Below are 15,780 nucleotides of genomic sequence, written 5' to 3'. Positions count from 1 at the left end.
CCTCAAAATAGCAACTTTAATTTTTTTAAATATTCAATTTATTAAATTGCATTAAATACATCAAATGTTTATAATTTAATGCAAAAGTAGTACTCAAAATTTAAAATGAAAAGACTTTATTTATCTTTGATCAAAATCTATACACCTTAAGTATACAAATGAATACATAAACATAAACACATGCTGGAGATACAAATCTGGCGAAGAAGTTTCGATATTTTCAGAAATTAATAAAGTGATAAAAGTAATATAGGACGCTCGAAATATTTATTTTTTTGTTTTTTTTGTTTTATACAGTCTTAATCAGCTCCGAATTTAATTATTCGAAAGCACAAGCGCCCTATCACGTATATTTTGTTTTTTTGTTTATAAATATCGTGATTATTGAAACACGTTTCATAAGACAAAGGCATTCGTCATTTTTAATAATTAAAAATAATTGTAAATGCTTTTCTCGCGTGTAGTCTTACATTCTTACATTCCTTATTCTTTCTTTTTCTACTTATTTTCAACTTGTTGGTTACCATATTATACTTACGATTTCATTGAACTCAATAGATTATTTGACACGAAAAAGTTAAAAATATTTGATTTGGTGGAAAATTCATTATAATATGTGTGCGTGTACAGTACGCTTGTCATTATTTGTATTTGTTGCAAACCAGCGAATCTATCACTAATCACAGTATTTTCATCACAAATACATACATCAAATATTAGAAATACAATTTGAAATATTACACGTTATTAATCATACCGCACAGGGTACTCGTTTAGCTTTCTGTAAAACTAAGCATGTCACCTTATTTTTGTTTAACATTCGTTAACAAATGATGTTAATATACATTAAGAAAACGAACTTCTTAATGGATAACATTAACACACTTGCAATGACTATTTCATTTCTTTTAATAGTTATCAAATTCATGTTCCGAAAGTTAATTAACGATTATAATGTAGCCATCGACAATAGTTTTTTAAAATCTATAGTTTATCTTACAATGCACTGAAAAATTGTCACATCATATTTCTACTATAAATTTCCTGTCACATTTAATTCATTAACCTGTTCCTCTTTAAATGTATATTTCGTAAGTAGCTAAAATCTTCTCTGAGACATATGGTAATTAGTTAATTAAGTATAACGTTAAGATGAGGAAACGGATAGCTCGCACAAGAACACCATATAATTTTACTTTGAACATTCGCTTGTCAGTCATTCATTAATTCGTTACAATCAGATCATCAAAAATTTAAAACATACGTAATGATTCCTGAACTTTTAACGTGGACGAGTTATACTTTAGTGCCATTGTCTGACAATAAGCTCAATTACGACGAAAACATGTCTCTAATTTTATAAGGGTGCATATACGCAGGTATTAAGCGTATACAATTAATTACGATTTTGTATTTGAACGATGTACTAAGTTAGAGGGCTGAGTAAAACAGTATTTCGAATATTAAAGAGAGAATTATTTCAAGAAACTTATTTCACCGACTAATCACAGTACAATATTTTTGAAGATATTATAAATGAAATACATGAATTCAATAACGAAATATATTTCTTGAAACACCTGTGGTTTATTGCTAGAAACATTATTTTACTGAGCAGCTTGGCTGATCAAGAAATTCTAACCCGCGTTTGTGTTTTTTCTTTAATAAAAAAAAATCATTAAATGAATCACAAATGAAATTTTAATCATACTGATTTTTCTTCTTACATGTAAGAGTTTAAAACTGTTTGATAAATGACGGCAAAGCACTTTGTTTACGAAACGAGTTAGTAAAACAAAAACAAAAATAATATATATACATATATTTGTATATATATACGTATTTTCCTTTCTTTAATAGCGCACGGTTACTATGCAATAATAATAAATACAATAAAGCAGTACACATAAATCAAACGCATACGTAACAAATTTATACAGATATGTTTTCAATTTTGTTCATTAAATGTTGCATAAAGGCGAGTTTTTTTTTTTTTGAAATTTCACAACTGTTCATTTGTGATGTGAGATACTTGTATCGGTTACTATTTTACAAAGAAAGAGAGCAATTTACCAATTTTACTAACGGCATCGCTTTTTGTGTGTAGTATTTATAAATAAAAATTTTATTTTAATTTCTTAGATTTCTTGTAATTCACGAAAAATATACGAGGTACAATATCAGAAAAAAAATAAGGCATAACAAAATACATTTACGATATTGAAAAGAAATCTATCGAAATTGTTAATACAATTCACTTAGAAGAAAAATTAATATTTTCTATTTAAGTATACAACAAATACAAGAGAATGCATCGGTATATAATTTTACACATAAATTATATTGGAAATTATTGGATAGAAGTGCAACAATCTATGATAAAAAGCACTCATATATAACTTACATGATTAATTATTTGAAAACGTTTAAAATATGATGAAGAGTATATTACAATGATAAATTAATGAAATTTGTAGATCAATACGTAAATAATATTTAAACATACATAGTTTAAAAGCTGATCCAAAAAAACATACTATTATCTTTTATGAAAGGCTGAAAGAATCTTATGGTGGTACCCCTATAAATTGAAATAAGTATAGAAACATAATTATAGCTCCAAGAAAGTTTTCACGATTCTGTATCTCTTAAACTATCTCAAGGCATTTCACAATTCCTGTTACAGAATACTGGGCGGCTTATATTGCTGTACATATTATAATGTACACAAATGTTGCCTGGAGATAGGTGATCTCACAGCACCAACGAACATTTATTATGTAAAATGAAAATTCCAATTGATTATTTCTTTTTTTTCATGTGTTAATATAACTTAACTGAGTAAAATTATCTTATTTACCTACATTTGGAAAATAAATTGCATTTGATACATACATGGTAATATATGCATCCCTTTTTTTTTTTTCTATAGAACACAAACGCACTAAAATTTGTCCATCTAAATCTTGAATGTATATAACTGAATCATTCCGTCCTGTTATCTTAGAGAACCACACAATTACACGTAAACTTAGTCCTGTATTATGTGCTTCTATGATCAGAGCACCATTAAAAAAACACGTACAGAATTAGTTACTTTTCGTTTGTAATTGCACAATAGTTTGCAAATCGTTAATAGTCTTTTCCAACATTTCGAACCAGGAAACGTTAGTTAACGAACATCGTAATTGATTCGTATAATTGTTACTTGTCACAGTATCAATTAAACTCGAGGATATCGTGGTGATACTGGTAGGAATATTTTCAGGTTGAATAGTATTTCTTGATATGGTTTTATCATCTCCAGAATCAGACGAAGTCATATCATTTGTTTCTGTTTTATCTTTTTTCTCAACGTTTATGTCGGATACATTTTTTTGTTCGTTAAGTTCCTTTATAGGTAGATGTAGTTCTTTATCACTCGTCTCGCTATCCTCGTTAACATTAAATTTACGTTTCTTCGTTGGGGCTTCTACTTCCTGTTGGCTAGAATCTTTCACTTTAATGGCCTTCGTTCGAGATAGTAACGTTTCTAAAGCTGGTAACAAACTACTCGGCGGTTTCAGTCTTGTACTACTGCTATAGATAAGAGCCAAAGCTCTCAAATCTCCGGTTAACCGGTGTGCAGACGCTTGAATATCTACCGCTTCCACCATTGCCACCATCGAACTAACTAAGTTATCGATAAGTAAACAAGTTTGTTCAGTTAATACGTGATTAGCAAGTTTAGGAAAGAAAGTCTTGAAAAAAGCATGAATCGCTGGTATCCCTAACGAAGATCTCTCGTCTAGTAACACAGCATCTACGTAATCCACTGTGTAGGAAGAACAAAGAAGGGATGCAATATGTTTTCTGTCTATATGTGTAGCAGCATGAACATCTAACCATAATCTAGGGAACAAAGCTAAGTGCAATGGAACACCTGGAATTAAATGATATTGTCATAAAGTGTTGTCACTTTTTAATAATTGTTAAGTAATAAATGATGTTTACCTTCGAATCCTAACATAGCACTCAAATTAACTAATGTATCAGTCATACAATCATTATTGATTGCCAATCTGCACATTACATCAATTAGTTCATGATATGGTAAATAAAATTCAAGCAAAGCGTTATCATATTCTGGATCTACTCCTTTAGACGCTTCCAACTGAGAATGCGGCACTGCCATTTGAACCATCGGTCTAGCTGGTCGAGTAGGCATTTTTCCTGGAGGAGTAGATCTTCGTGGAAGATACGGACCAGGCGGAACAGCGGCATGAGACTCTTGAAGTGCTGCATGGCAGTGTGAGAGCAATGGTGCCAAAATTAATATCGCTTCAGCGGGAACAAGCATGACGAGTTCTTTTAAAAGATCTATAGCAAGATTTCGCATATCTGGAGGATTATACGTGTTCAATAACGTTGCTAATTTTCGTAGAATATCCGGCCATTCTTTGCAATTCGCCAATATGTTTCTTGCATCCGGTCCATCCCTAGCGGTTCTGATACATCGTACCAGTTCCACAATTATGGCAATTAATTCAGCTAAGTCTCCAGCAACGTGACATGCTGTTGCTTCGTGATACATGATGTGCAACATATGAAATGCTTCCAAAGCCATACTTAATCCTCCGTTATATACAACGTAGAGACGATCATCGTCTGATTCGATTAGAATGCTATAAAAATATTGATATATAAATAAATGTATATGTGCTTGTTGCTAAATAATGTATTGTCCACCGATCACAAGTCCCATGAGAATGTAACTTTGTTGTGATGTCCCATTGTGATGTATGACTAGTGCATAGTATCTTCTCGTCATCGGTGGACAGTAAAAAAATGTAAAGAAATGTCATTATACCGAAATGCAGAAATAAGTGTAGCCCAACAGGATCTCCCGTCTAGTCCTTGTAAGTACGACGATAATGTTCCCCTTCTGAACGATGCAATTTCAGCTTCTTCTTGTTCTGTTTGATCTGGATGTCTTGCAACTAGTAATTGCATCAATTTAAATAATTCATCTACCGCCTGTAACAAAGAAATATTTCCTCGTATATAAACTTGCACAGCAGCAAAAAATAAACCATAAATAAATTTAAGTCTTACGGTCGAATATTGAGTAGGATGAGGTGTTATGTTTTTGAATGCCCATTGAATATTTTGATGTGCAGCTAACTGTCTCGTAAATGTACGCGACTGTTGACAACAAAGCCGTAATAAGCCGTAATAAGCGGGTAACATTACTCTATTAAATAATACTACATCCTGGTCCTCGTGATCAGCTCTAAAAAATGAACATGATTTGAAAAAAAAAAAAAGATTGCTTAGAGGTACATAAAGATTTTACTTACAATATATAGTTAAATGCAATATTTTTAGTTATGTGCGGATTATGAAGTATGAGAGCAACATTTTCTGGACAATCAGAACAAACATGGTACCAAAACAACAGTACAGCTTGTTTATTATGATGCACTGGAATGCTAGGCTCAGAAAGTTTTGGATGAAAGAGTGTCCACAAATCATTTAAATACTGTCCAAACTGTAAATAAATATTCCGTTATAACGATGCGATAACAATATAATAATATAACGTTACACTTACCATTAATTTTTCCGTTTTAGATACAACGCAATAAGTGAGCAATGCAAAGTAGGCAGTGAGTTTCATTGTACCGTGAGTCTGTATATCAATATAATGCCTGGCAGGTTGCAATAATCTTAAAAGCGCCGTGTATATTTGATGCAAAATCAATGTTGCTTCCGATGACAGTTGGAGTTCTCTAGATGTATTACATCCTAAACCTAATCTATGAGCACTGCGATAACCCTGTCTAAAATGAGTCGATGGAACAAGCGATACGAGAAGAAAGGCAGCCGCAGAACGAACTCTTTGATTCGAATGTTCCAACAAAAAATGTTGCAACCAAGTGTCCAACCCTTGTAACACCCAAGCATGGGCAAGCTTGCTTCTTGTTACAGCTAAAGCTAGCCATTCTAGTGCACCGTGTGGAGCAACTCTAGCTGCCTCCCATACTCTGCCCAAAATTAATTGAGTCATACAAGGTAATCCACTTGGTCCTGAACTCTCGGTTAACAATGTCAACAGTTTAAAGAATGGTTGACATACGTCGGTATGCTTTGTTATAGCTTGAAATATCATTGTTATAATATGTATTGCTAATCTATCATTCCAACGACATAAAGATTGTATTAAATTTCGTGTCTGATTGAGATTAATGACATCTCGGGTTTGTTGATACAAAAAAGGAAATCCTTTACCACCTGCTACGGCACTGAGATCTGCTGGCGATAGTGCCAGTCTGAAATATTAAAAAAAATACGTTATACAGATATTTTTATGTTAGATAAAATGATGATAATTTAAATTATTACCTGTGATCGGGTCCTCTGCTACGTTCAACTAAAGTTGCTATCAAAGTAATCATTTTGTCTAGAGAAGCAGGTCTCAACTTTTCTGTTGGCACAGCAACTATTTCCTCTTCCTCTTCCTCTTCGCTAACCGCATCAACAAATTCGTGTGTCTTATGACCAAGATAAAAGTTTACCATAGTCGATATGGCTTGTACTCTTATTAGAAATAACGTTTCCTCCTCGCCCATTTTGCTAAATTCATATAAAAAACTGAAATATTCAGTAAGGTGTTTTAAATGTTGTTTCGCATGTTCCATCAGGGACAAAAGCATTCTCACGAATCTCGTAACGCATGACCGAGTACCGACAGTGTTTATGTCGTTTTCTTCATCGCAAAGAAGATATAAAGGTGCTTGAGTAGCGCGCAATCGTTGTATCACATGAATGCATAGCCTTTGGAACATTTGTCTTACCATTTGATTAGGGCACTTGACTAGAATTTGAATTGGCCACCACGAATCTCCAGCCATCCTTTCAAGGAATCTAGCACACGCACCAGCTGAACCGTTAAACTGTTTCGTTAATAATTCTACCCACTGTACCATAGTTGGTTTCTCTTTAGCGTGGATAAAGGTTTCCATAAAAAACGATGTTGAAAGGTCTGCTGACATTTCTGTGATATCAGGCTGTACAGATAACAATGTCTGCGGTATGTAACCGCATATTTGCCACATAAATGTAAAGTATGTATGTTCGAATATGTTTTTGTCTTGTAAAAAGTGCATATTGTCCTGCCATATCCAATCTTCTAATTCTTTATTCAACTCCAAAGGTGGTAGTTTATTAGTATTTTTGTAAACTAACGAAGAACATTGCCGTCCATTAGGGCTGGAGACAGTAGCCTCTTCTTCCTTTGCCTGATCACCAAGATCAGCACACCATTCATAGAAAAGCATATATGCAGAATTAGTTTTTTCAAAACTAAAATCCATGAATTTATCCGTAACAGAGTCGTATGTTTTACTCGTCATTTCTCCGCCAAAACATTCAGCTGCTATTTGATTCGGATCAAACGGTTTAACTTCAGCATCGTTGAATAAAAACCATTTATCTTTGTTAGGAGATGTACGGTCTCTAATAAAACTATAGTAGTGCCCACCATCCGCAGTGCCAGTATGAACTGTTACACCAATTAAATCATACTGGTAATGTTCCATCTCTCCTTCGTCATCGTCATTATTTAATCCTTGACAATCACCTTCAGATTTTTTCTTTTTTTCAGATGCTTTCTTCTCTTCCTGATAATGTTGAGGCATAAGCTTTTTTTCAACGTATCCAGACATGTCTAACCTTAATGGAAAACTAAAATGAGTATTGACTTTCTCTTTTAACATAGTTCCCATGTTAAATGTGTATCTCATTGTATTGAAGCACAGTATATGGGGTAATTTTTTGAAACACGCCCTCTTTTCTGCTCTTGCTTTTTTCCCACATTGCGAACACGTGTACATATTGTCTCCTTCCAATGTATCTTTAACTGTAACTTCGTCTAAACTTTCATAAAGATTTCTCATGTCAGCTACCTGACAACGAACCGTATAAAATTCTTCCAGCGTTCTACTTACATGTTCACAATCTAATGATACAACATTATTGGATATCACACCGCAGAATAACGTCTTCACCAAATTTTTCAAATCCGACGTCATCTCTTCTAATTTAGACACAAGATCTATAAAAAATTCAGCCATATCTTTCTGTTCACCGGTATTAAGAGGCTCGTGATTCATGGTGTACACGCGACAGAAGCTTCGAGGATTGTACGCTTTCCTTTCGGATTCTAAAAGATACGCGAACATTCTTTGGAGTTCTCTTAACGTCAGCTGATGCTTGTTCGCTCGATTACAATCAGCTCCCAATATCGAGACACGTGCTTGCGGCATCATGTACAAATGTTGCATACAGCTGGCCATGTAACAAGTAGCGCCTAAATTTGTCAATCCCACGTATCCACAGTCGGAACGACCATCCTCGTGTGGCCAATAATCCCATGGATACGGAGAATGAGGACCGGGCTTATGTTGAGCCAGTAATTTTTCATGCAGTATCTTGTAATTGTCGGGAGCTGATTTGACAAGTTCGACTAAGAGATCAAAAGCCGCCGATCTGGATACTTGACTCTTACATTTCGGCACGTGTTTAGATCGTGGATTCGGCAATGCGAATAGAAAATCAAACACCTCGTGAAGTAAGTTCTGCCCGATCTTTCCTTGCTTACAGGGCGGGTTATGCGTCATGATGTTACAAGTGAGATTTAACAAACCAACCAGACCGTCGTCCTCCACTGTATTATGTCGTGTCTCGAGATGTTCTCTGTTCAAAACAGAGTCGATCACTCTTATCGCTAATGCCTCGAGGTCTATCGTTACATTAGAATCATCTGAACCTTCCTTAATAGCTTCTTCTGGAAGTGAATCAACCAAACGACAAACCAGCCAAAAATAATCTCTACAAGCAGGTCCGTACGGTTCTTTTCCATCGTCCAACACTGGATGTAGGTGTAATGGTAAATCTGGTTTCCTATGAGAAGGCTGCATCGCTTCTGCAATTACAAGATGTTCCAATAACGTGTTCAACATTGGTACGATCAAGCTAGAACTGTCAGAATTGTCATCTTCGGATTCAGTAGTGCCTAAGCATAATCTATATAATGCTGTACAAACTTCCCTTCTCACCGCAGGTTCAGGATCCTCTAATACCAATCTCCTTAGCCAAGTTTTTCCAAATGGTTCCGGCGATGAGAATAGATACTGTCTGACTGTTTCATCGCTGTGCAGCCAACAAACTAGTAAAGCCATAGTATAGTGAATAACTTGAGATCTACCAAAAAGTCCTGTTTTATAGTGATTCGGATCTCTAGGCAAGGATGCTTCGTTTAATATGTTCGTTATTCGTGACATAACCGCTTCGACGTTCATCATTGAAAGCATAGCTTCGCTTAACTTAGGTACGAGCAGTTTGTCCGCTTTACTTCGCTTCTTCTCCTCTTTAACGACACCCAAATAACATAGCTGTTTCAATAAACTAGCGAGACAGTCCTGCTGCCACTCGCTACCGTCACCTTGTTCCAAACATCCAGACATAAAGATCTCGAACAGATGACGTAAACCTCCGTGCTGAACGAACAACGTAGACCAAGCAACATCTTTCTCTTTATCATCGTGATTATCATCCGCATCCCCTTCGTTCTCGTTGCTAGTTGTACCGGGGTTGACGATGGATGGCTGACTGGTCGTGCTACGTCTACTTAGAGATTCCACAATATATAAAGAATACATCAACTTTTGCGGGCTAGCAGGATCTAACAATTCCGGCAATGATGCTTCTCCTAGTTTTTGAAAACCTCTTAATAATGTAGGACTAGTTGGTAACAAAGTTAACGTATCCCAAACCCTCCTTGAAAGTACTTGAGCCTTTGTATGAGGAATCTCTTGACCACCTTTCACTACAGTTTTCATGGCGCTCAGTGTTCTCATTAGAGTAAATAATTGCTCAAAATACTGTGGTCGTAACAATAACAAAGTCGGTAAAGACTCTCGAGGAGGTGGTGGCAAAAGAGACGGTGAATCAACGTCTCGTTTGTTACATCTACCTGTACCATTGCCTCGACTAGCGCCAGGAGATATGAATACTAGCTGTCCATCCTTAAAGCCCATTTCTTGGAGTGTTTTCTCATCGAAATCAATAGTTAACTCTTGGCCTTGCGTGATCATCCTGATCGGTCCGTCGGTTAAAAGAGATCCTAATACTGAACTGTTATTTTGACTTGAATTTGTGGTAGACGATGATTTCTCTTGATTATTCTGTGTGTCGTCCCACCATTTAGCTACTTCGGCTCTCAAATCGGCAACGTAGTCGGTACTAAAAAGAGTGAAGCTTGTTTTCTCAGGAATTCCAGCTGGTTGTACAAATATTCTCAACTGTTGACCCTTCTCCGAAGTGTTCATAGCTACGTGGCTACCGGCGCCTCTACCTTCCAGTATCCAGCGACGCAAATGATACGCGTATCGTTTTCGAAATGCTTCCAAATGCGTTCTTAGTAATAACAAAGCTCTTTGTATGCAACGTAAACTAGCTTCCTCGTTCGTTTCTAGATCAGCACTAGCCGCAGCGAGATGGGTCATACATTGTGAAACAAATTCAGCCTCCTGGGTCAATTGTCTAGACATGTAATATCCGTTTAGATATTGTATAGCCGCCATACTAACGTCTGTACTTTTAGCTTTTAACGCGATTCTCCATAAGAAATCCATACCAACCGAATCTACGTCTCTCAAAGGTCTATCTAAATGCGCAGCTGCTAAACGAGCCAAATTGCACAACTGTTGAAAAAGACTAAGACCAGTCATACTGATAGTTTCCGGTGGCAAGCTTGGTAATTTACGCATACATAAGTGTTTAAGCGTATCCATTCCCAGAGCGTGTTGCTCCGTTGATTTAGCTTGACTTAGTAACCAACTGAACAGTTCATCAGCACAGGTTGGATCTTGTGATAAACACTGCCATAGTATATCTACTTGTTCAAGACTCAAGCGGAAGCAATCAGGTGAACCCAAAGGTGAAAATATCGAGGATAAAAATTGTAATCGAACTTGAATTTCCGTCTGATGAGAATATAAACCATTTTTCGGTCCTGTGTTAGTGTACGTTTTTAGATTATTAAAGAAATGCTTCATCATCCCACGTTCACGATCTGCCCACGTCGTTATCGTATGCGCATCCATTGCACCAAATTGTTGGAAACTGGCGAATAATTTAGGTAATAATCTTAATGATACAACCACTGAACGATTGGTAGCGAGATTTTCTAAACAACCTTCTATGAATTTCATAGGTATCAATCGATCAACATTGAAACAAAGAAGGTTACACAAAGCTTTTTCAGCCTCTAATGCTAAACCTTCTCCTAGCTGACCGATTTTATCGTCTTGCAAAAGATCCCATAATAACGTATTTCCAGGTTTGCAAACGGTATCCAAGTTGAATTGGGAACTAACTCGTGTTACCGTTTGACGAATACTTCTCACTTGCGGTGGACGACAAACAGATCGTCTGATGGTCATTGTTGGATGCGAATGATGGGGATGATAAGCTTGCATTTGTATCGCTGTTAAATGACGCGCAGCTAATTGAGCTAGTTCTTCTTCACAACCACTCTCTTCACCGTCAAAGTCTGCCATATTTTTCTCACTTTTATTTGATATTCTACTGCTATAAGAATACGCTTCTTCGTCTGACAGCATTTCATCTAAACCGGATGGTAAAAATGTCGGACCAGTGGCGTGTACTAAACCAGCGAGCTCAGATATAACAGCACTAGGCCCGTCTGCTGCAGCTAGTACACCAGCTACGTCGCTATCGTCTTCATCGTGTGATGTATCTGCAGAATCGGGAGCTCGATCTACGTTATGACCAACTAATGACATATATTTGTGTTTATTAGCTCTTCTTAAGATTGCAGCCGTTGTTGGAACTTGCTGGTCACTCGAATCTAAGGCCATCGCCTGTTGCTTCGCGCGATCCAAAGCGTCAACACCTTTCGGATCATCGATTGAAACTAATCCACCGGTATCCAAAGTACTATTTAAAACATCGTCAGCTCTATTTTTCATATCCAACATTAAATCTTTAGCTTTTACACCGCTTTCTTGATTAACGATGTCCTCCAACGTTTTATCTACAGTAGCTAATGAACGCTTTTGTGGCTTTTTTCTTTTCCTTAATACTTTTCTCTTTCTTTTTTCAACCGCGACCGTTTCTTCTGCATTGGATTTTTCTGTGTCAGCTTCTACGTCTGAACCACTCTGTTTCTCTTTCATATCTTGTATACTACACGTAGAAATTTTCATTGATTCAGGAAGGCATTCAGACTTATCCACTGTAGAATCTTCTGTTTCGTTTAGAGTTGTTTGCACAACCGCTGTACCCATACCTTTTGTTTTAAAAGGACCTAATAATATTCAGATTTTTATTATAAATATATTTGAAAATAAAATAAAAGTTACTTTTATATATAGCATACCTTCTCCATCACTACTATCACGTCTTGCTTGTTTCCTTGGTGAAGGTCCTTCAGATGGAGCAGGACTTGGTTCTTCTTCATCTTCGTCCGGACTGCTTCCGTCTATTCCACTAGGATCACTAGTACTACTACCACCAATACCACTAGTACCTCTTAAAATGTCTCGATTTTTTATAGATAAACCTCTTGGATAACCTGATCCACCTGCTGTCCAAATAAATTTGATCAAGGCAGATGCCAGAAATAAACTTTGTTCAGTGTGGTCCTTTGGCTCTAATTTTCCTAATAAAGAGTACAAATGTAAAACTGGAGTAGGAGCCAAATGTTTGACTAAGGGTGCCAATAAATCATATACAGGTCGTCCACAGTGTTTCAATTGTGCAGCTTGCCACATAGTATCCATATCTGAACAAGTGATTCTACCTTCCATAGCTAAGAAACTTAATACAATGTGACTTTGTTTAATAACTTCTACGTGCAAATTTGGTCCAAATATATGAGCTATTATATTATTTTCTGTTAGCCAAGCGGCCAATGCATGACCCACTTGTTCAACTTCAGCGACAGTTTCACTATTACAAAGTTCATTGAATGCAGTGATATGAGCATTTATCTGAGCTATTCCGGCTAGTCGCATAGTTAATGTTGTACTAGTAAAATATTTAAATGCTAGGTCCAATCCATCACGATCGAAACTTGGTAAAACAGCATCGATAGGGTCTTTAACAGCACTCCACATAAAATCTAAATTGAAAAAATTATTAATCTATAGTATAGAAAATAATCATGGAGGTATTAGTATATTATTCTTCTTAAAATTTACCTGCCATTGTTCTAACCGCCGGTGTGCGTAATTCTTTATCTCCTAAACGACACATATATTTCATAACACGACTACGTAATGGTATAAAAAGCTGAATAACACTACCATAATTTAACCAAAGTTTTAAATTACAAATCACTGCAACCATAGAGTGCGCAAGACTAACAGGTAATGTATTTTCCATATCAAAACAAGCAGACATTAGATTGAAACCACCTTGATGGCAAAAAATAGAAACTGCCCTAATTAAAGGAGCTGGTACTTCTGGATCATGAGGCTCACAGTACCCTCCTTCGTCCTTTAAACAAATGAAAGGTAATATATACATCTGTAATTAAATAAAGACACTTTTTATAATGAAATATGATGTTACTTTTACTGGAGCTAGTGGATTAATTGCACCACCGTGTTTCATTGCAATATAAAGAGGAAAATTTAATAAAAATATTTTTGAAAGTAAATGAAACAATTTTTCTCTGTCCTGTTGAGACCAGTTTTGCTGTGTTTGCGTTTCTGTTTCATTATAATCCGCATTTTCTGTTTTAGCTTCATCTGCTTTTTCTTCTTTTTCATCTTTGGATAATACTTTCCCAGCATTTGTTTGCTGTCCATTTTGTTGTATAATTTGTAATTGTTGTAATGAACATAATACAACACTTTGAGTTAAGCGTATAAACCGATCAAAGTTTTTAATTTCTCGATAACAGCACATACACTGCCTAAAAAAGTAAGGACAAAAGTTTTTTTAAGATTAAAATGAATTGACTATGCCAAATATCTATGTTTTATCATATATGTTTATATTACATATAAGACATACAAATGAAAGCAGACCTTTGTACCCATTGATTAACATAGTGTAGTGTTGTATCCATATCCGAAATACAAAGTATTGTCAAGCCATCTTGTTCCTTTGATGATCTGTCATCATCTAAATACAAATTACAGATAAGAAAGTAAACAATAAATGAACAAAAGTAAGGTTACTGATACAAATAAGGTCTATTCAAACAAACGTTTTTAAATTATTTTTTTCATTTTCTTATTTATCTTAAATAATATATCTACTTTGACACGTCGTACAATTTTTTTATTAAATACGACTTTTAAAAATGTAGTATACTAATACAATGTTCTATGCCACATATTTAAATCTCAAAATACATATTCATGCATTAATTATCAAGCCTTAAAATCATACAGAAACAGCAAGGTTATACAATATAATGCTGTAAAACAAGTCTGATAATAGTAGTTGTATGTAAATATACACTAGATGCTTTCTCTGGAATAAGTTGTTTTCACATAGCATATGCTAAATTATCATTTGACATCGCAAACGATGAAAGTTTGCAACATGCAACGTAGTATAATAGGTTAACATGAAAGGTATTGTACACATTTTGCTTACAGGAGAGTAGAAGGTCGTGAAAGTCAACACACACATCGCACATGGTTCCCTCTCTTTAGCCTCTGAAAGGCTTTTAATCACGTTAAGTTCATCACTCAACTTTACCACCGTCCATTCAAAAAATTAGTAATATTATTAAACATTTGTATTCTTGATTATCTTCAACAGTTGATTAATTCGTTAGTCACCATATTGCTTTTTTTACGCAGCTGCGTTCACTTGCTGCTTACTTCAGATGATTAACAATACATATACATATCCACTTTTTTTAAAGAATCTATTGTATCTACATAACATAATTTAATAAACTGAAAACAATTTCTTATTACTATTGTAATTTACGAACGCTTCTGCACAAATAGTTTTACAAATATTCAGACTCTTAATTATCAATATAAATATCATTATGACAGAAGACAGCTGATCGCCGCCATATTTTATTAAAACAATGATATTTAAAATTTCCATGTTTTAAATTCTAATACAAATAAGTACAAAAATGCAGCTACAAAGTATTTAACTACAGTACCTTTGTTTACAAACTATATACATAAATTTATGATACATTTAGGTCTGTTTATCATATAATAAATTGTGTTCCTTAAACTGTTCATTTTATTATAAGTTCAAACATTTTTGTAAAGGTTGAATGAAACGTATAAACCATATACGTATAATTGAAATTAATTTTAACAAACAAATACTAAATATTAATTAAAACGATAAATAAATCTTAATATTTGTTTTATGAAGTAGCTATAACCTTTAAGATTTTTATTACAATATTTGATTGATAAGATATGAATCAACTTTATAATCAATTCATATTCAAGATATACTTAATATTATTTAAGTAATGAAAATAATATCGTTATTTTTATACGTAATATGTAATAATAAAAAAGAATATAATGAGCAGTGGTACTATCTGTCGAAAAGGGGTGGAAACTACTTGCCGACTTATCGACCGACCGGTAGTTCAAAATTGGAATTTTAAAAAAGGTTGACATGTCTTTATGGTTTGATGAATGATAAAGGAATGAATGTTCACAAAAGTTATTTGAATTTGTTAAAATATAATAAATGAACAGCGAGCATGTT

The 15,780-nt window shown here is 34.8% G+C and overlaps 1 protein-coding gene across 1 annotated transcript; it reads right to left on the bottom strand.

Annotated features, from left to right (window-relative positions):
- Positions 1-151: 151 nt before the first annotated feature.
- Positions 152-14,947, bottom strand: puf (ubiquitinyl hydrolase 1 puf). Its single transcript, XM_034321974.2, has 12 exons — positions 14,680-14,947; positions 14,103-14,199; positions 13,642-13,987; positions 13,269-13,566; positions 12,446-13,189; positions 6,385-12,373; positions 5,594-6,311; positions 5,340-5,530; positions 5,095-5,272; positions 4,850-5,016; positions 3,994-4,664; positions 152-3,922 (listed from the first exon to the last, which is right to left on the bottom strand). The coding sequence occupies exons 1-12, from the start codon at positions 14,720-14,722 to the stop codon at positions 3,090-3,092; spliced, it is 10,275 nt and encodes a 3,424-aa protein (XP_034177865.2). The 5' UTR covers positions 14,723-14,947; the 3' UTR covers positions 152-3,089.
- Between the last annotated feature and the right edge of the window lie 833 nt (positions 14,948-15,780).

This window comes from Osmia lignaria, chromosome 12 (genome assembly GCF_051020975.1).
Source record: "Osmia lignaria lignaria isolate PbOS001 chromosome 12, iyOsmLign1, whole genome shotgun sequence".
Lineage (NCBI taxonomy): Eukaryota > Metazoa > Arthropoda > Insecta > Hymenoptera > Megachilidae > Osmia > Osmia lignaria.
Note: the sequence above shows the minus strand (reverse complement) of the source record. Positions and strands in the feature narration are given on the sequence as shown.